The sequence below is a fragment of the Chelmon rostratus genome, chromosome 5 (genome assembly GCF_017976325.1).
Source record: "Chelmon rostratus isolate fCheRos1 chromosome 5, fCheRos1.pri, whole genome shotgun sequence".
NCBI lineage: Eukaryota > Metazoa > Chordata > Actinopteri > Chaetodontiformes > Chaetodontidae > Chelmon > Chelmon rostratus.
In genome coordinates this window covers 1,060,316-1,081,944 of record NC_055662.1, presented here as the reverse complement: position 1 = coordinate 1,081,944, position 21,629 = coordinate 1,060,316, and the positions used below count along the sequence as shown (strand labels likewise).

Below are 21,629 nucleotides of genomic sequence, written 5' to 3'. Positions count from 1 at the left end.
GTAAGACCTCTTATGTTAATGACAATAGTGTTTGAACAGGACAAAATTAGATAAGTAGTTACTGTTTCTACCCGACCCAACGCCCCCAGCCCTGGCCCCAGTATAGCACCATACTAAACCACTGACCATCTAAAGAATTCTTGTGTAAATTAAGTATGTTTTTATTGCTTTGTTTGTTTATAACTGGGTGAACAACAGGTCTTTCTCTGTAAACTGTATTACAATAAAACAGTTTGTTTCAAAGAAAGATGTTCAGAAGTTTGATTTGTTGATGTTCGTGATAAAGAAAAGCTCACAATGAATCTTGACTCTCTAGTTTTTTTTTGGCTGGATGTTGTGACAGTCCAGCCACATGCAGGTCCCACTGGAATCGTTCTGCTGGTCCCTGTAGATTTATCAGTGACACTTTACAATATGGCAATCAGTGGAACAAATCAGGAACCCTAACCCTAATCTGATAGTTGATGAATCAATGACAAGTAGTTCCTGAAGCCTCCGCCACCAGTCTTTCAAAGTGTGTGTGAGTGGGTGAAAGCTGTCCTGTGTTGTAAAGTGAGTGGTTAGAGTGGTTAGAGAGATCAGAAAAACATGATCACATTTTTTTTTGCAGGGGAGGCCATATCTATCTGTCAAGTATGACATTTAGTTCAGGATAATTAATATTTTCTTGTCACGTTTTCTTAAATCATCCTCGCACTGAAAAATACTACTGTGTGTAATTTATATAATTCCTTTCAGTGTGGATCTCTATAATATCATGATGCTGCCTATTTGACCCCCTCCACCACTGAGGAAGATGACGATGACCACTGGGGCTTTGATGAGGTAACTGAAAAGCAGTATATAAATATATGAAGGCCTGCAGTAATGCACCTCCACGTTTTCAATTACTAATGTAGCTGTTTTGATGATTGTAACCACCAGATGGCGCTGTGAGGTGTGAGTGTCTCAAATCAAAGAGTCAATTGGGAACAAGAGCATTACCAGTCTTCTCTCTTACGACTCATAGTGCATCACCGGAAAACTTCAATCTCTCATGCTTAAAACACGTCGGTGAGGACGAAATATTACTTCATCGATGAGGTTTGATGCAGGAAACGTTGCACAACTTACGAAACTATTTGTGTGCACATGGTCACTTCTATACATTCAGAAGGCAACAGTCAGTCCGTCCTGACTGACGAGGCTGGGTATTACCGCTGAATAGCAGTCATTTCACAACGTTTTTCAAATTCCCGAATATTGAAATTAATTTTTAATTTAAAAAAAGCTCACAAACTTTTGAATTTGCATGCTCCCGCGAGGTAAGTGCACGTTGCAGACCAGACTGCGCATGCGCACAGCGGTGAATTCGTACAGCACTGAATAACAAAACAATAATGGTTTTGCTTTTCTTCCCTACTCGGTTGCCATTTAAGAACGAAAACAGGAAAACATACAGTCATTTCCTTATTTGATAGACTCAGTAAACAAAATTATGACCCGTGTTTCATATGTCAGAATAAATGGAATGACTGAACGATCGGATGATACATGGACCAAGTGAGAGAAACAAAAAAAGGCTGCACAAAAATGTAACTAATGTTTTCTTTTTTAACCAACTTTAAACACCCTGTTATATTATTATTATTATTATTATTATTATTATTATTATTAATAATAATAACAATAATAATAATAATAATAATAATAATAATAAGCAGTAGTAGAAGTAGTGGTAGTATTGACTTGCTGTATTGTTTAAATTCACTTCAAACTCTAATGTTTTGCTGGAGAAAACCTGTATGTGAAGTTCGGCCGTGTGTTCCGTGTGTGTGAATCCACGGATCACACCCCGGCAGACCTGCGCCTCTCGGCTGCTGGCGTTGCCTCAGTCATGTCGCCACTCCTTGTTTGGCACGGTTCCATTTCCTGGTTCGCCCTGCTGGGAGGGGCCGCTGCCCTCCGCGCAGAAATGCCGTGTGACTTCCCGGTTTTGACTGGTTCACTTCGGACTCGCAGCAGGACGACAGAGTGAACAGGGGACTTTGATGCAATGAGGATCACCTGTGCCTGGAGGTTAGTGAAGTTACTCACCGTCTCAGCCGTGTTTGTCCTCTCTGCTCAGATCCTGGTGAGCAGAGTAACACTGGGCAATCATCCGTCAAAGCCAAGTCCCCTTCCTGTGGAGGAGTACAGGGTCATATCCCCTGAAACCTACCAGTATATTTTCAACCAGCCTACTGTATGCAAAGACAGAAGCCCCTTCCTGGTTTTTATGGTCCCAGTTGCCCCTCTAGAGGTTGCAGCAAGGGAGGCTGTGAGGAAAACATGGGGTGCTCCAAGCCAGGATATCCTCACTCTGTTCTACATGGGGCTCCCGGAGGGGCGGCAGGTGTCAAGCATCCAGGACATGCTGGAGGAGGAGAGTAGGAAACAGGCAGACATCATCCAGATGGACTTCCAGGACAGCTACCAGAACTTGACCATCAAGACCATGATGATGATGAACTGGCTGGTGACCTACTGTCCAAACACCTCCTACGCCATGAAGGTGGATGCTGACATCTTTGTGAATGTGTTCTACCTCATCAGACGGCTGAGGAGCTCCCCGAGACAGGACTTCATCACAGGCTCCGTGATAAATGACGGCAGGCCGAGGAGGGACATTAACAGCAAATGGCATGTGTCAGAGCAGCTGTACCCAGAGGACAGCTTTCCCTGGTATGTGTCTGGAGCTGGGTATGTCTTTTCTGCAGACCTGGCCGCCAGGATCTCCTGGGCATCCAGGTATGTCCGGATGATCCCCCTAGAGGATGTCTATGTAGGGTTGTGTCTGCGCGTGCTGGGGGTCCGGCCCGTGTACTCCCGCAGCCTGCTGACCCTCAGGAACCTGTTTGAAATCAGAACGCTGGAGTACGACAGGTGCACTTTTGCCAAACTGGTCATTGTCAATCGATATAATCCATCACAACTGATGCACATTTGGCAAGACTTTTCCAAAGGACATAGTAGTTGCTGACAAAGATTACCAAATAATGAAATATGTAGCCTGCTGTAAGGGAAAGAAAGCCATATAGACACACAGCCATACGGGTGGATGAAGTGAGTTTAGGTGTATTGGCAAACATAAAGTCTGGAAAGGAAATTATAATAATTATCAGGGAATTTAACAACTGGGACACTTTCCAGTGATATAAAAATGCAGTTCTGAAACAATAGTAGTCAATAAGAAAAGAAAATCAATTGACAAAAGATTCTGATAATCGATTAATCCTTTAAATCAGTGGCTCCCAACGTGGGGATCTTGACCATACCATGGCTCCTGAGGCAGGAGTTTTTTTTTCACAGAGGACATTTTGACATGTGACAATAAGAAAAGCACCGGTGTAATTAATAAATCAATGATGGCTGGATTCCATTTAGCTGCCTCAGTTTCAGGGTACTGGTGTTGTACATACTGGCTCATGTTATAGACCAGTGCCATTGGATCAGTAACTCCTGTGCTTTTCCTACAAGAAAGAAAATGCCTTATCTTTTTTTTTTTTCTTTAATCTTTTTTATTGCAAAACACCAGTTTTACCTCCCCAAGCCTCTAAAGCCAATCATATCAAATAATCAGAGAAGGTAACATTACTCTTTAATTAAACTGCTCACAAATCAAAGAATATGATTTATTGATTTAACATTAAATGTTAAACATTAAATTAAGGGTAAAGCAGGTACAGCCTAGTTTTTAAGGGCCCCAAGCTAAAAAGGTTGAGGACCAATTCAGTCCTCAAGCAAAAATGCTGAAAACTTGTTGCTTCTTATGTGAGAACTTGAATCTTTTCTGTCTTGTATATCAACATTAACGGAATATGTTTGGTTTTTGGACAGTTGGTTGGATAAAACTGGAAACCATAGGCTCTGAGAAATTGTGGGCATTAACAACTAATTTCTGATATATTGCAAAGACTAAATGATTAATTTAAACTTTAAACTAAATTAAACTGCCTGTAAGTAACTCCTGATTATATTGTTTATTATTTGATGAATTTTGGAAAAAAGCCCATCCAAGGTGACATCGTCACATGTCTCGTTTTGTCCAACCAACACAACAAACCAAAGACAAGCAGCAAAGCTGACCAGACAGGAAGCAACATTCTTTCTTTCTTTCATTCTTTCTCTCTCTCTCTCTCTCTCTCTCTCTCTCTGTCTTTTTTTCAGTCCTTTAAAGAGACAGATATTTACTGCTGGAAGTCATGGTGCTTTAACTTCTTTATCCAAAGTGCCGGAACAGTCATTTCATTTGAACCCCTGTAGGGGCTAAATGACATAGTGTATTCTCAGAATTTGGAGTTTACGCCAAAGACTATTTGATAAAAGATCCATTTTACTGCCATTACACTCATTCTTCAATTAGTGCCTGATAGATTTTCAGCCCCACGTACGTGTACAGCACATGTACCGTAAATCACATGGAGTCACATCACCCAGCAAACACTGTTAAAAAACAAATCTATAAGATCTACTTGCTACATTGCACTGCGACTATGTAATGCAAAGAGCTTCATATAATGTAAACATTGCTGAACAATCTGCATCTTATTTGTCAGGTTAGTGTGCCTTCTTATTTACAGTATGTATTTCATGACAGTGTGCCTCCTTATGTGTGTGTTGTAGTTACACATGACAACCAGCTGGTGGCAGTATGTGTCAGCAGATGACACATTTGATAATGCAGATGTATATTGATGTTGATTTAGTGCCTAATGCAGATAGACTATGACCTCTAGACAGCGATAGTTATTTATAAATTATAAGAATTTTTGCTCTTTTTTCTTTCACCTATTTCCTTTTAAGTTACAACAGTGTGACAGTGCTGACTGTGATACACTGTGCACCAAAATGCCTCATACATTTACAGTATACCCTATCATTGGATCTTGGAGTTAATGAGAACACATGGATAACTGAATGCAGTGTATTTGTCAGTGAGTCAGTTCATTCTAATTTATAAGTAATTCAGTAATTCAAGGAACTGTTCAATCACTGTTTATTACTGCTGCTAATGTTTTGAGAGTTTTAGTGTATTGTGCTGGAGTGAATGCTAAATATAAAGTGATGGAATTATTCAGAGATAATAAAAAGCAATAATACAATATTAATTGTTAATTGTAATAACACTTGACTAACATTCAGTGCAGTATTATGAGCAAAATGTACTTCAAGTTTCAAAAATTAAAGTACTTGTTATGTAAACTGACTCTTTTTATAGCGTTGAAGAGCGTCAAAGTCCTGAAAGATGAAGATGAATTCTTTAGGAGATGTTGTGTAGTTCAAAGACTCTGCACCGCCATGGTCTACCCCTACAGGTGTGCTCACTTTCTGTGCCTTATTAGACCTTTAAATTAGGACGGTGTGGACATCCACACAGGTTTTATTGACACCTCTCTAACTTGGTAGTTTTTTTGCAGGACAAGTTACAACTTGATCATTTTTATTTCTCAGTTTCTATTTTTTTCTTTTGAATGAAAAATACAGTTTGCTCCTCGCTAACAGCACTCTGTAAGTTAATATCTGCAGACTAAAAGAAATACATTGTACACATTGTTGGTGAAAACCTAACCTGTTTTGTTTGTTTGTATTGTGAAGAATGGGACAGTACTGATGAATAAAATAAGACAGTAGAAAAGAATAAAACAAGCAAACATTGGTGCACAAATCCCGGCTGTTCCCACCTCTAACCAGCCAACTGCCAACACCTGTGTGGCTGTGCAGGGCCTTTAACACAATGCCCTCATCTTTACGAAATACTAAAAGTACATGCAGTAAAGTACCATTAACTCAAAATATATCAAAATTGTATTTAAGTGCTGTACTTGAATAAACTTCAAGTACGTTGTTCCAGTACTTTACACCACTGGACATATTGAGATTTATGGGACACAAGGATGCAGACCAAAATGAGAATATGGACATTGTAAAAATTCTATTGATAAGAATATGATTGAGGAAAATTGTAGTAGAAAGAAGCTCTGGTAATTATGTTAGTCCATTAGTGCTACACTGTTATTATAGAGTACTGCAAAAGGTGTTTTAAAAGCCCTACCGTTCCAATCCTAATTGATAGAGTTGACTGACCTTTTTTTTTGCAGATGTTTACTGATTTTCCAGAATAAAACAGCACACAACACTTTCAAGAGTCTAATGCAGAGTGGAGTTTTTCTTCTTTAAGCTTCCTTGAGGGAGTATTTTTAACATAGTCTTTCTCAACCGGTCTAAGTTTGGATTCTACGATCTACCTTTGTTCAGCTTACCTTGGCCATTTGTTGAATGTGTAACACATGATGATGAGCAGTAATGGATCATCTGTAGATGATCAGTTAATATTGATTTCTAATTTAAAAAATGCCTTTTGCATATGAAATCAACAGATTGGATCCTGGTGAACTAGAGAGAGGAGAAGGGAGCAGCATTAGATGCTGTGCAATGACTGGCCTGCTGGCTGATGCCTGCAGCCAGTGAGAGGACTCTGACATAGCGATTCACCAGTGTGGCCGACCGTCAGCAGATGGCTGCCTCACTGCAAACTTGTATCACCGACGGCAGTCTCGCTTCTCCAAACCACAGCTAAGGTCTGCAGGGAGCAGCAGAAGCTGCAAACACAATATTAACAGTTATGGCTGTGCCTATTTTCACATCCAGCAGACACAGAGGAAAATTATTATTTATTGGATCTTTAGTCTTTGTCCCCCTGTTCAATATTCAGCTCAGCTGTTTTGGTTTCTACCAGCTCCTGAGACAAGATCCAGCTCTTTAGCTGCTGTTGCTGCTGTTTGGTAGTGGGCAGGTAGTGCAGGATGTGTTTTTAGTGCTTTTTTGCAGTAAGCCACTTGCTGTTCCTGGAAATAAGGTTGATGAGTGACATGAAACTCAACCAAAACATTAAAGTCACCCATTTCACATTCCACAGTCATTTCACTGACACATATTGATTAGTGCAGCTTAAATGGCTGCTCACAAATAATAATACTGGGTGTTTCACTGCCACCATCTGACAAAGAGAAGAGCTGGATGAAAACAGCCTTTTGACACTCGATTTCCAGAAAGGCATTGTGTCAATAAATTATCATGATATAACCCTAGTTATCATCTGGGATTTAATTTATTTTAATGTTGTTGTAACGCTGATGTAGTCTCTTTTCCTGTCTTCTTTTTTCAGTTAACTGTAGTCAAAGTGTATAACTTGACAGCACTGGAAAGCACGTAGCTGCTTTGTAGTTGAATAACTGTATTATGACATTAATGGAATATTGCACATATACACACGTAAAGGTTCAGAGTGACTTCCCAAGGCTCCGACAGAGCCACAGAGGACACTATACAACTGTTCTCTCAGGCTGGGCTCACTCCACATTATGAGTAACTGATCTTCATGAGTAAAATCACTGGATTTCCCCTGTAACTATAGGATTCAGTGAGAACTTGACTTGCTACAGTATGTTCTATAATTAATTTCAATTATGTTTTAAGTACTGACTAAATACTAAATACATTGAGATGACCTGGCCTCCACAGTCAGCGTACCTGAACCCAATTGAGATGGTTTGGGGAGAGCTGGACTGCAGAGTGAAGGCAAAGGGGCCAACAAGTGCTAAACACCTCTGAGAACTCCTTCAAGACTGTTGGAAAACCATTTCAGGTGACGAAGCTCATCGAGAGAATGCCAAGAGTGTGCAAAGCAGTAATAAGAGCAAAGGGAGACTATTTTGAAGAAGCTAGAATATAAAACATGTTTTCAGTTATTTCACCTTTTTTTGTTAAGAACATAACTCCACATGTGTTCATACATGGTTTTGATGCTTTCAGTGAGAATCTACAATGTAAACAGTCATGAAAATAAAGAAAACACATTGAATGAGAAGGTGTGTCCAAACTTTTGGCCTGTACTGTATGTTCAAAACTTTCCCACATATCTGTGCTGTTGAATGATTTTTAGATTTGGTTATAACTGATTAAAATGTTGATCAAATTTAAATAGAATTTAAGATCAAAAGTTAAATACTCTAAATAATTCTTGAAAACAAAAAGCTTAGGCTCCAAACAACCCATGACAGTCAAAATCACAAGAAATCCCATCTTCAACTTAAAAGACGACTCTTTCATTGAGTGTTTTTGAAAGCAGATCAGTGCTCTGTGCTAACATCAGCTGAAAGTGTTCTGGGAATGTGAAACTTACTTGGTTTCAAGCCTTTTTGAGAAAAAATGTCCGTAGAGCAGATCTCCTCCTTTTCTCTTTATACTCCTTCATGGTTCTCATCTGTGTGTAGTTTCTTCTTCTCTCTGTGTTATGGCAGATTGCAACCATTGCAGGTGAAGTTATTTACTACTGCCACCCACTTTACCTGAGGTATTGTTGTGTCTATGAGTCGCCTTCTAGTGGTTCATCAAAATAAAAGAGGGGGGCATGTTCCCTGCACCCTTGAGTCTGTGCCTATGTTTCCATGTAGGGTGTAGTATGTGCAAGGCTTTCCTAAAAGCATTGTAGCCAGTCTGGAGGCTGAGGGTCACAAATGTATAATTATCTTCATTTTTTTTTTTAAATAGCTGCATCTCTAACCTGTTCTGGCCTTTAAAAATCCTTTAAATAGCCAGAAACCTGTGATGTTGTGCCACAAGTTGACATAACTTTACGGGGTCACAAGCCAAGAAAGTGTGGGAACCACTGCTTTCAGGAATGATAATGTATATTCAATGCAACATGTATACAACTTTAAACTGAAAGCTCCATTCTGCTCAGGTGTTTTCAAAAGCATGTTGTATTTTGTGATTTACATAGCCGAGTAAAGAAACCTCCAGCTCAACAGCCTAAATTAGCCTGTATTATGCTGCTCTTCCCGTTTCACCATGTAAAGCTCTCTCCATTCTGCATAGAGCGTCCATTTGTCTGTTATTTGTGTGCCTTCTGTTCCAGTCTATTCATTTCCCACACTGACTGAGTGGGAGTTTATGCTCTGGGCCAGCGCTCCACATTGTTCAAAACACTCCCACCTCTCTGTGCTGTGCTGCATCTAGATACTTCAGATCAGCACAAACAGCTTTCAGAGGAGACTGTAGGCCTATTTCATTTCATATACAACAGTCATCCAGCCATTATACGCTATTTCTGACATTAGTGAAGACCTGAACCTGAAGGGGTCTTGGGGTTCAAAAGGTTCACACTTAGCTATGAATAAATGAATGCATATAACATCTGCTATCAACAAAAAACATACAACCAATCAGTATGTGAAGATCAGCTTGACGCTCCTGTCCTGACAACACTCGTCTGTCAGCCGCTTCGCTCCGGCCTCCACTCCTCGTGGGTGGAGTTACATCCACCGTCGTGCTAGTGAGGCTGGCTTGGTTCCTAAGACAACCCATAAAACATGCATTTGCATTAGCGAGGCTTGTTTCAGCAGCGCAGCCACAGAGGAGTGAGCTGCAGGAACCTGAACGCACCGCCTGAACGCTGCGCTGAGAGGAGACGCGTTAAAACAACCAGGACGACTGCTCCGACAGCTGAGCTATGATGCACAATACTTCACCGAGAACATAATCCTGAGCTTCCTCTTTACCGACCACGACGGGACTGAATCAATGTAAGTAAAGTTTAAAACCCATAAACCGACTTTATCGAAACTTGTAGCTTTTACGAGAGCAAAATCTCAAGTCTGCTGATGTTTTTCCACAGCAGTTAATATATTAAATCCCTCTGAATTTACAACCCGTAGTACAGGAATAACTCTAGGTACAAAGGCTGATGAGGCTGAGGGCAGTGGTTCCCAATGTACGGATCGGGACACCAAAAGGAGTCCCAAAATATAAAAGTCACGAGCTATTTAAAGGGAGAAAGGCAGAAAAAGTGTATCTTTTGAAGTGGGCACCCCAGGCCCAGAAAGCTGTCTGTGTTTTAGGAATTTGTTTGGTGATGTGCTACTAAAACTCAACAAAAAGCTGAAATTTCAAAGGAGTCTCAGGTGGCTCCTGACACTTAATCCCATCCTGAGGCCCTGTCCTGTGGAGGGCCCTGAGTCACTATCTCCTCTGAAAACCATTAATATTTCAGTTACTATTAAACTTTTGATGTCCTGCATATCCTTAAGGCTGCACTAATCAGTGTTTTCATGTTAATGTACAATGATTCAAATGACAAAGTGTTATGTGAAATGTTGCTTGTGACAAACCCACAGGGGGTCATCAGATAGCCCAGCACCCAACCCAGCCCTCTTCAGTGGACTAAAGTTGATCATTTTAGCGTCTTTCTTTGTTTTAGTTGTCACCACTATAATCAACCTTGTGAAAAGCATTAAGATTCCTCTTTACACTACCTGGCTAGCATCAAACAGCAGACAACCACAGCTAGTGACCAGCTGTTAAACATGGAGCCAGATATGTCCTCTAATGAACTGATAGAGACCACAGTGACACAGCTACAGTCAAAGGAGAGTGAATATTGGATGTGCTTTCATCAGGTGACCAGAATCACAGCTTCCAACAAATGCTGATGTTGTTCTGTGTCTGCTGGATGTGTAAATAGGCAATTGTTTGCCACACATTTGCCATGTAAAGGCCAACATCATAGCATGCACCTGGCCAAAAAAGTCAATTCATGCATGATTAAACAAACTCGTGTTGAGCTAACCAGCAAATAGCAAACATTGAGGAGGACAGAAATACGGTGGGTGGGTTTCTGGCTAAATTGGTTGTGGGAACACTTGAGGGTAGGCTCACTATGGGTTTACACATAATTTTTGGCCCGGGGCCTTCTAATGGGTTAATATGCCCCTGTCTTTGTGCCAAATTTCTTTGACTTTTCTGCAATTTTTCTGTTTTTCTTGTAAAAGTAGTGGATACTTTGTGTTTTTCAGACCTCTATAGATCCCTCTAAAAATAATCTGATATGAAGTGATTCCCTGTATTGTTAGTTTATTGTTATTTTGAAGAAACATTGTCTGATGTCTGAAAGTCATGTCTACCTATTGGTCTTCATGTTAGTTTTCAATGTTCCTTGCTTGACAGCCCATTTGTGTTGTCCCGTGTCTGTGCTTTTGCTCATTTGCTGTTGCATGTATGTGGTTCCTCCTCAGTTTCTGCACAGAGTCTTCTGGGTTTGTTCCACTATCCACAAGATGCATATGAATAGCTTATTAGATCATTGGAGTAAGTATAAAGAGATTCAAATACTTTTCAACTCTTCTTCATAGTCCTAACATTGAATTTCTGATAATTGCTAGTAAATGCATACATTTTCTGGATTGTGTATTTGCCAAGTGGAAGCAATTTTTATCACTACTCCCAAAAAAGTAAGTAGATGAGAAAGTTTTCTGACACTGAACTAAGAAACCACAGCTTCTGTGATCTGTGTGTGCAGTGCTGCATTGTTGGTGTCAGTGTCTCCCATCCTTTACAGCAGTTACAGTATGTGTTAAAATATTATGTCTCCTGTATGTTATTGAGGCTTCGATGAACTGGAGCTTTAAGCAGGTGAGTCTGCTGTACAGTAATTGTGTTTAGCTCTGCATTGTTCTGAAACAGAAAAACCTTTGCTCAGCATCCCACCTTGCTAAATGTGTTCAAAGATAGCGTGTCAGAGAAGTGTCCTGTTACCTGTCCTCCATGTTTAACACATCCTGAGCATGCTATAGGTTTCCTTTCTTTCTTCTTCTTGTTCAGAGAATACTTTATTGAAGTAAAAGCATATTTTTAAGTTGTAGATAAATATGGAACCCAGGGTCTTCAGTGTTACATTGATCAAAAAAGACATGATGAATTAATAACCAGATGAATAATTATTAGGAAATGTTATTTCATCATTTATTTTCATATAAACAGTTTTATTGGATATCATTTTAGTTCATTGTAGGCATTTGTATTTCAAAATACTCCCTTCCAAAGTCATGTTGACACTTGTATTTCATGTCAGGGTTGTCTCATACTGTCACTTTTCATTATGACAAATTCTATTTCGTATCAATTTTCATGATCCCTGCTTCTCTTCAGATAGCTCAGCCTCTGCTACCAAATTTGGCCAGTTAGCTCCTTTAGCAACAACAAAGCTAAACCAACTGCATTTTTAATTTAAAATCAAACACTTTAAGGCTAAATAGATAAATGCATAGACTGTTGTTGTTTTTCTCATTATCAGTTCCAGAGATTGTTCTCACTTGTTGTTGATTTAGAAATAAAGCCATAGCAGTTGTACAAAAGTCCCACTGTGCTGATCCTAGGCCAAAACAAACATCTGCAGAACCATGTTAAACCGCTTGGCTAGTTGGCCACATGGTTCATGTTTGCCCTGGTTGTGTAGGTTGCAGCAGGTCATTGAAAAGACTTCTTTCCAAGCCATCTGTATCATCTTCCTCCATCCCTCATCAAGGACAGGTGGCTGGATCTACAGTATATGCAGACTTGTTGTGCAAGTCTTCACAGTGAATGGCTGCAGGGAGGGACTTTTGACGCCGATGCGACGATTTGACACAGATTCCTTCTGGCTGGGGACCACACTGTTCATCACCAGTGTTATGTCCGCTCAGCCCTTAGGTCTCACGCTGAATGCTGAGAATAGTTTCACCATGAAATATGAATCCTGAGAACTTCACATCATAGCATCTTCGTGATGTCTCACTTTGCACCGTCTGTGTTCTGTTTTTTTCCATGAGGGGTTTGGGTACAACCCACTAGAGACACAACATTGCACCCCTTAGTGGTGTGGTACTTAACAATATGTAGCTATAGAGTAGCGCCTTTCTATTTGCAAACCACACTGTAAGTGAATACAATTATCAGCTTTTTTTCTGAGAGTGAGATCAGAAGATAAATATTAATGCTCATATATTTGCATTAAATTTCAATGCAATTTAGTTCAATTTATTTTATTTATGTAGTGCCAAATCACAAGTGCAATCACAAGTTGTCTCAGGACACTTTCCATATAGAGCAGGTGCAGACCAAACTAACTAGCAGGCAAAAACCTCAAGCAGAAGAGCATAGCCAGGGGCTGGTCCAAGGCAAGCCTGAGCCAGCCCTAAATGTAAGCTTTATCAAAAAGTTTTAAGCCTACTCTTAAATGTAGAGAGGGTGTCTGCCTCCTGGACAATGAATGGAAGATGGTTCCACAGGAGAGGAGCTTCATTAAATGACGATCAGTAGTTTTCAACCTGGGTCTTAGGTTGTTTTCAAATCCGATTTGTGATCACAGAATCAGGACTTGTCCATATCAATCATAGCAATCAGATCTTGATTCGTTCTCCAGCTAGCAGCTAACAACTGATGGTTTTCGTCATCTACGTCCTATTATGCAAAGTGCACCTGACTTCAGAAGTTGTAAACAGCATCGATGAGCACAGCAATGGACTGCTCATATGAAGTTATAGACAAATGACAAGTTAAAATACTGAAATCCGTGGTCAGTAATTGATTTCCATGAGGCACCACCCACACAAACATGTAAAAAAGACATCATTTGCAAGTTTATTATTAGATTTGAGCAGCATTTCTCACGCCATAGAGATAACTTGCATAGTGATGAAGATGCCTGCCCACCGAATATTGAACCATCCTTGATGGACGTTAGCATAACTGCAGCACATCACAAACAATGCTAACACCGCTGTCTCTCCAGCCTTGCTGTATTCATGTTCAGCAAGTTAGTTGCTCGACCAAAAAAAAAAACGTTATTGGCTGCTCCACCAGAATGTGTGTCGCAATGATTTGTTGTTGTAGTTGTCAGATGATGATCTGTGCTTCCACGAGATCCCGAGATCTGTGTCCATTATGTGAGTGTCATGCTCAATGTGTGAGAGTTTGTAGCCCTGTACATGTGTATATGTTTATTTTTCCAAGCTTTTTCAAAGCAGCTTGTGCTGCTGACACTCTATAATGGATGTGGTGAGTACAACATTAGCATAAACCACGCTCAGAGGGGACACAATTATTACGATAATATCCAGATTAAACAATACTCAGATGTTTCAAAGCTGTAGTCAGGACAGCTGGAAGCCTATCTTAGCATAAAGAACGGTAAGAGTGGGAAATAGTTAGCGTGCCTCCATCCAAAGTACAAAAACAGACTGACCAGCACCACCAAATCTCACCAATTAATGTCCAATTTGTAGAACCCATAAATGTATAGAAATGTAAAAACGACAATTTGTGCTTTTAGAGGAAATTAAATGACGAAACTATTTCTCTGGGAAAATTGATACGATACATGGTTGTTGTTGTTTTCTCGTCATTTAAATATTATCAGGTGTAATTTAGACCTTATTACAAGCTAAATCTAAAACTCTAGTGGAACCCAGGATGATAGTATCTTCAGCTACTGCAACCACATCAACTCCACCACCTGTCATTCGACGTTGACTCTGCCGTGCTTCAAATGCTGCGTTCAGGAATGCTGGTTATCTTTGGTTGCATGTCCATGTCTACATTTTTCCTAGACACAGTCGCATTAACGTGACAAACATTGATGGTAGTGGGAGACAGAAAGGGGCAGAGGTACATTGTGGTCATTTTTAATGACCTGTGACACTGTTTCCAGACCTCTTGTCCATCTCCACAAGTGGCACGTTGTTCTCTAACAGGATTTAGAATGAAGCATCTTACTCTGTCAACATTTCCACAAGCGGTCAGGCTGTCTCTGTTGTGGGATAAAATCTGCGCTGTTTGTTTGGATGTCATGCATAACTCCAGAGGGAGATACTGGCTAATATGGCGACACTCTCAAATTTCCAGATGGCCTGAATGCATTTGGAAAAAGTTCAATGATTTAAGTTGTTTACAACCATGAACATTACTTAAGGTTTTTAATGAGACTTTAAGAGCCAGCTGGTCTTACTGTAGCTGAACACTTTTATTATAAGATGCCATAATAAAATACAGTAGGCCTTAGGATGTTTTACGCTGGTATTTCCACTGCTGTTCTGATAGATCAGCAAACAGTTAAATGCATATGTTACTCAAAGAGCTGATAATTGCTACTAATAATGTTGATATACTTTAAATAGAGGTATTTCCCTGAGTTAAAAAAAAAATTCACCCACTTTTTCCCCAATACTTATTGAATTGGTCCAATTTGTTTCCCCATTAATATAGTAACTAAAAAAGAATAGTATACTCCTATTAAAACCTTCATTTGTTAGTGTCAGGTTCACATCCGCACTACATCATACATTGTAAGTGGAATTAGCAGTTGCCAAATGCTTTTAATGTTTTCCATGGGATGTATGTTAAGTGTAGACAGCGATGTTCTTATCTTCTTTGCCTGCAGTCTCTCATCCACCACTGCTTTGTTGCACACAGCTGCAGTGCACTGGTTAGTCTAACAGCTAACTGTTATGAACAAGCTAAAGAAAGACTGTTTGAAAAGATAAAGATTTGTTATCAGTTAGATATTAGAGAGTTTAAAGAGTGACTTTGCTGTTGTAAACATAAATACAGCTTTAACGTTCTAATAGATAGATAGTGAGTTTTTCTTACTGTGGGTACTGCTTCATTTGCCCTAGTAGGTCTGAATATTACTGGCTGGGTTTTATATGTCTCTTGAACAGAGCTCCTATAGAAATGTGCAATGCAGCATGCATAATGGGAAAGGGCCTTGATGCTTTACACTCATAATTTTGGCCCTTTTTCAGACCATTACCAGTTTTTGGGCCATTACCAGTTCATTAAATCATAATAGTAGATTAACACGATAGTAAAGTGAATGCTGGCCCTTTGTATGCAAACCAGGCAACTGGTTGTTGTGGGATGGTCAGAGGGTTTGTGCTCGTGCGCAAAATTTCAGGATGATTGAGATGTATGAGAAAAAAAACACATGGGAATAAACGTGGGGTTTTATAAATATGACAAAAAGCCTGCAAGTACATGTTTCCTGTTTTGTGTGTACACACATTTGTATACCTGAATATACACAGCTTTAAATATGTGACCCCAGGTCAATATTGTATTAGTTGGGAATGGATTTATAGTAATTGATCTGCAGTACAGGCTTCCATGGTTCCTCGTACATAGATCTGGATACTGCCACGTGCTTACAGCACAGAGCATGAGGATTGCTGACATCCCGATTAGTAAGGCATTTTGAAAGCCATCATCATGAAGCTCTAACATACCAAATGGCTTCACGTACGTGACATTGTGTGTCATTGATATGAAGCCTGTTGAAGCTGTTGCACTGTAGACATGAAATTGGATGAAGCTTTAATAATGGTGCCAGTTTGTGTGGGCAAAGCAGAAAAGAGAACGACACATAACGAGGGCTGTAGTTAAAACAAAAGTGAACAGATGGGAAATGTGAAAACATTCATGCAATGCAAGAACTTCAAAAATGTAAAAACTGGCAATGGTAAAAAGTGTATTTAGTCAAGTACTGTATTTACAGCTTCACTGACTATTTACTTTTCAGATAAAAGTAGTTGAAAGTAAATCCATCTAGAGAGGCTACAAAATTAAAAATCTACTTACAAAAAAAATGCAATAATGTAATGCATATAATAATATACAATCTGAAAGGACATTTTGTATGATGCCTGCACTAACCAGTTTTTTTACACAAAAGATGAAATGACTTTGTTTAATGTGAAAGGTGCCGCTCACCTGCAGAGACTCTGCAGTTTCCCTCCACTCTACACAGAACTCAAGACGCTTTTGGCTCATTATTCTGGTTTTTGGGCACTCAACTTTATTGCTTTGGTTCACTCTCACTGCTCTCATTAGCAGCACCAGGCAGCTGTTTTCAGTGAAAAATCTGGTCAACTTCACCAGCTAGTTGCTAACAGACAGTTGGGCGGGGCGGCAGGAGGAACCAGCAAAGATCAGTCTGTATGGAGTGTGAACTGGTAGCTGCTGAAGTGCCCTTGAGCAAGGCTCTGAACCTCTGAATGCTTGAGGTTCCGTGCTATGTGGCCGCCCCGTCACTCCGACACCTCTCAGTGAAAAAGTTAAACATCCCCAAGAGAGTTCCTTGTTTTTCATTTGTCTTCTTCTAATACTTAACATACTTTTACCTCGTGTGTAATAGTACCATCGCCTCAGCATTTCTCCTATGTAGTGTTAATCCTTGTGTTTTTGCATGAAGAGTGTGTTGTTTGTCATGCTTTGTTCATGTATGATCCTCATTGTGGTTATTGTAGTGTGCTCTGCTTGTGCTTGTGGCATGCAACACCTTTGTTGAACCACTTTAAAGAGTTTATTCTGAATCGCTTTTTTCCAGTTGCATACGATGTTGTGCATATGTACATTGCATTGCTCTCTGAGGGACAGTGTTACAGTATATAAAGCAATGAGCATTAAAACTAGCACTGGATTCTTTTTGCGCAAACGTGTAAAATACATAGTTCATGTTCTGTGGAGCAACTCATCATTGCTGGGTCCACCACCAAGTGTGGTTGACGCCAGTGGGTAGCCACAGCTATGTGTGGTGAAGCTCTGGTTGTCCCTTATTGATCTAATGTCAGTCCATCAGATGTGTCACTAATCCTCGCCTGCCAGTTCAGCCTTCAAAACCCTACAGAAGAAGGCATAGCTCTGTGGCTGCTGGAGCTCTGAGATGAGTGCTTTGGAAAATCCATTAAGCAATTAACAGCTACTCTGGCTTGGCTCAGGCCAGTTTAAACGTGCAGCTTTAATGTGTGAGGCTGCAGCCAAAAATGTAATGACTAGGGGGCTGTGAAAGGCAGATGAATGCTTTGTTGTGGTGCAGTTGTTGCCTGGATCCAGATCTTTGAATCATCTGGCTTCATGACTCTAAAGAGTGGTTTCTCGGCTGAAAAAATAGTTGATCCAGTGAGTGCTGTGGCTTACGGATGATTAACCAATCAGCTCCTTGGGTGAGACAAACAAAGTATGTAATCCAAACAGCAGACATAATTGTCAACTCGTTGGAGTGGGTGGATCCAGTGCTTTGGAAAGGTGGATATGTTGGTCTGGAGTGATTGGATAGGGAAAATCGAATCCCCCTCCCCCATGGAAATCGGTTAGAGTGGAGGCAGTATCAGAATGGAGATGGAAATGCAGCGTAACAATTTAACAATTCTGTCTGACATCAGGCAAGCACAGTTTCCACTTGAGCTCACTGGAGCTCAGAGGATGCTGTTATTCACACACTGACACTGAATAGAATCTAAATTCTAGACTTAGTTGGTATTCATTTCCTTTTTTGAGGGAATCACCTCGAAATTACCCAGTGTGTGTGCGTGACTGTGTTTGTGTGTGTGTGTGTGTGTGTGCTTACATACTTTGGAGGGTCTCAGGCAGTGTCCTCTGAGATGTTAGATTGTCATCTCGTTCATTGACTCCTATTTGGTGTAAGAAAAATAAAAGAGCGGATTGAGACTTTTTCACATGGTGTGGCTGAGTCGCTACCCTGCCGTCTCCTGAAGACATTTCCCTGTTTGGGAGGTGATATGGGCATGGCTGTATGACTGCTCAGAAGTCTATGTGTAAAAGAACACACACACACACACACACACACACACACGCACGCACACACACACACACACACACGCACACACAAACTCCTACTCTCTGCTTCGAGCTAACATCATCATTCTAGACATTCCTCAGAGAAAATCCATCTCTTGTTTTGGTGTGAACTGACTTTCACTGTGAAACTTTCACGAGTGGCGTTCCATATCGGCTCTGACCGGCCCTGATATTCCTGTTTCTAGTGTGTAGTCAGATGCAGGCCAAACTCACAGCGACCTGTGATAACAGCCCTTTGCTGCAGACACATGTTTGCTGCACGTTGCTTGTGTGGCCTTCTCATTTCATGCCAGGAAAAACACAAAAGCTTGAGCTGTTGAAGAATCGTGTTGTTTCTGAGTCAGACCTGATGACACAGCACTCAAACTAACTGTTAGAGCTGTTGATATGTATGACCAGATTCTTATTATGTTGCCAAAGTGTGGCTTTTCTTTCTTGTGAAAGATCAGTATACTGAAACTGCAACTAACGGTAGATCGAAAAAGAGATAGAGAAAGAGAAAAGCAGACAAAGTGGGCCATTGACATTGGAATAGATAAATGGAGACTAAGAGACAGCAAAGGACACAAACTGTAGAATGTGACTGACTTTATTTTTTCTTAAAAAAGTGCAAGTCATCTCTTAACCTGGGCGCAGTGGTTTTTGTCAGAGATTACTGGAACAAAAGTTATTGGTAAATATATTCAGTGGTGGATTAAAGGCTGTTGACAACTTGTCCTGCAATAGAGCAATATCTTCAGAGTTGAATGTAAAAGTTTTATTGCTTTAAAGCAGGTACAACGAAGTTGATCTGGTCCCAAGAAGCAACTGAATCAGAAACCAAACTCACACAGTAACGCTAACTCTGAACTCAAACACAGCACACCCCCATCAGTATTTGCCCTTGGCCTTGCTTAGCTTGGGTGCTCTCCACTGCTCTCTGAAAATGAATTGTGCTTACGCTCCTAAACGGCTGATATCTTCATGGGAGTGAACATCAAACACCACTCAGACACCATTGTGTTCTAAGGCACACTCACAGTGTAAAAAACAAATGATTGAGCTTGGCCATGTACATATACTGTATATATGAGTAAGGATAGACAGGTTAAAATGCTTTGCAGCACCTGGGAAATAATTGTTACTAGGATTCATTCAATGTGAGTTTTAGTCTTTTCTTTTGATTTTTTGACAAGAAGAAGAATATACAACATGTACAGCCTTGTCCTTTAAAATTGGGGTTCCCAAGCCGTTGTAGGAGGGGCACATGACTAGAAAATTGTGAAAGTTGAATGTATTTTTTACACAGTAGGTACACCTAATAACATTAATTGCTGCATTGAATTGATTGCTGGGACAGAGCCATTGTTCACGTTATCTATTACAACTGTGCTTCTTCAACAGTGATGTGTCAAAATGTCGGCTGTGAGAATGATCGTACCAATCTGATTCACTTGAAAGACAGAAAAAAAAACAGGAGTCAAGTTAGCACGACTTAATCAAACGAGATAAGAGAGTAAAGAAAAGAATAGCAGGTGAGGGCCATGGAGCAAAGACACCAGTCAAATCCAAAGTGTGATGAAGCCTGTCTTGCTGCCAGGTTTACTGTCAGGACAGACATCTGTTTTCCCCGGTAGCAGCTGATGAGACATGTAACATTTGTGTGCCATTTGTCATGGCATTTTTTCCACTTCCAAGGTGGGGTATGACCAAAAAATGGGAACCACAGCTTTAAAATAAGTATAAGCCTGGTGAGGAAAAGAAAGGAAGGACAGATGAAGGATTGATTGAGTAGAAAGTAGACAGAGGAGAGACTGAGAGAGTGACAGCTAGATGATAGGGCTGCACTGTAAGCGTTTCTCTCTGACAATGTTGGAGCTGAAAGTGTCCTGATTGTTTAGACCAAAGCGAAATGAACAAAAGCAGCATGAATAGCCGGGAGTGATTCCTCTGGCTTGATTGACAAAACCCTGCCAGTTGTGTTAGTGTGTCAGCTTGTGCTTTCCACGGCAGTCAGGACTACCCCCTTTGTGAGGAATGGAGAGCAAATAACTGGTCTGACGATGGGAAGTGAAGTTTATTCTACAAGGCTATTTAAACCTGTGCACGTTTCACTCCACCTTCAAACAGGTTTTACCCCGTCTGTGCCTAATATGAGAAGAGGCTTGGTGCATGTATGACATTTATGTGAAGTGATAATAGACGGGTCATAATTTTACTGGATTTAGTTGATGGATGAAGCTCTTTTGCATGTTCAGACCGACTCGCCTGGCGTCATTCGGTGTCTTGGGGAATTGTTTCATAGATTCTTTGTTGAATATGCCGTATGTGTAGTTTTTCATGCATTTTCAAGTCCTATCTTCTCATTCATACTTTGAGCTAGAAAGTATGTTAAGGAGGAAAAGTTTTGCCAGTGTCACATATGTAACTACTGAGAGCACAGATTTCAGGAGGGAAGCAGAGACACACAGTGCGCTCTGGCAGTTACTGTCTTTGAGGTAGAAGCAGTAGTATGAGAGCTGCCCCTCAGCTAAAATCTCTATGAAATGAACTCTCTGAGTCATACAGCAGATACCATCACTATGGCAACCTTTGATTACAGCTGGGGAAACACATATCTGATATAGATTTGCTAATTAGTGCAGACACTCACACACACACACACACACACACACACACACACACACACACACACACACACACACACACAGGTCTTCGACACTGACGTTTTCAAGCATTTGCGCGTCTTATTTATTTACTTTAAGACAGAAGCTCAATTCAAACCTTATAATGCTCCACATGTTTCATACATAATGAGATTTTTTCTTCTTCTGCTGATTCTTCATTCAAATTCATGCCAGTAATGCAGTTTAACTCCCAGCTTACACTGTATTTCCCATTTGACTTAACTCAGTTCAGACCTTACAATGCTCTACATCTATTATACATTATGCATTTTTATTCCACTTTTAAATATTGATTCTATCCAACTTTTAATGCCAAAATACAGTTTGGTGTCAGCTTTTTAACACCTAACAGCATGATTCTCTAGTTTTCTATGTATTTTTGATAATAAATCCCAGGGGAAGAGCAAAACCCAACATCCACTAGCCACTAATACTTTTTGATTTCGTTGCCTTCCCACCAAAGATGTCCATATT

The 21,629-nt window shown here is 40.3% G+C and overlaps 2 protein-coding genes across 3 annotated transcripts in view; both read left to right on the top strand.

Moving 5' to 3' along the window:
• Positions 1 to 1,985: 1,985 nt before the first annotated feature.
• On the top strand, positions 1,986 to 8,450 carry b3galt8 (beta-1,3-galactosyltransferase 8). The gene has a single exon (XM_041936434.1). It carries the CDS (start codon positions 2,036 to 2,038, stop codon positions 2,999 to 3,001), a length of 966 nt encoding a protein of 321 aa, XP_041792368.1. The 5' UTR covers positions 1,986 to 2,035; the 3' UTR covers positions 3,002 to 8,450.
• A 1,000-nt stretch (positions 8,451 to 9,450) lies between these two features.
• The window catches only part of zgc:162952 (PKc_LIMK_like_unk domain-containing protein), a 37,902-nt gene continuing 25,723 nt past the window's right edge, over positions 9,451 to 21,629 (top strand). Inside the window, exons 1-2 of one of the 2 annotated variants that reach the window (XM_041936432.1) lie at positions 9,451 to 9,605; positions 11,094 to 11,166. In XM_041936432.1, the coding sequence (XP_041792366.1) occupies positions 11,136 to 11,166 (31 nt within the window). In that variant the 5' untranslated portion in view covers positions 9,451 to 9,605; positions 11,094 to 11,135. The remainder of the gene's footprint in view (positions 9,606 to 11,093; positions 11,167 to 21,629) is intronic. The other variant, XM_041936433.1, reaches the window with a different exon arrangement.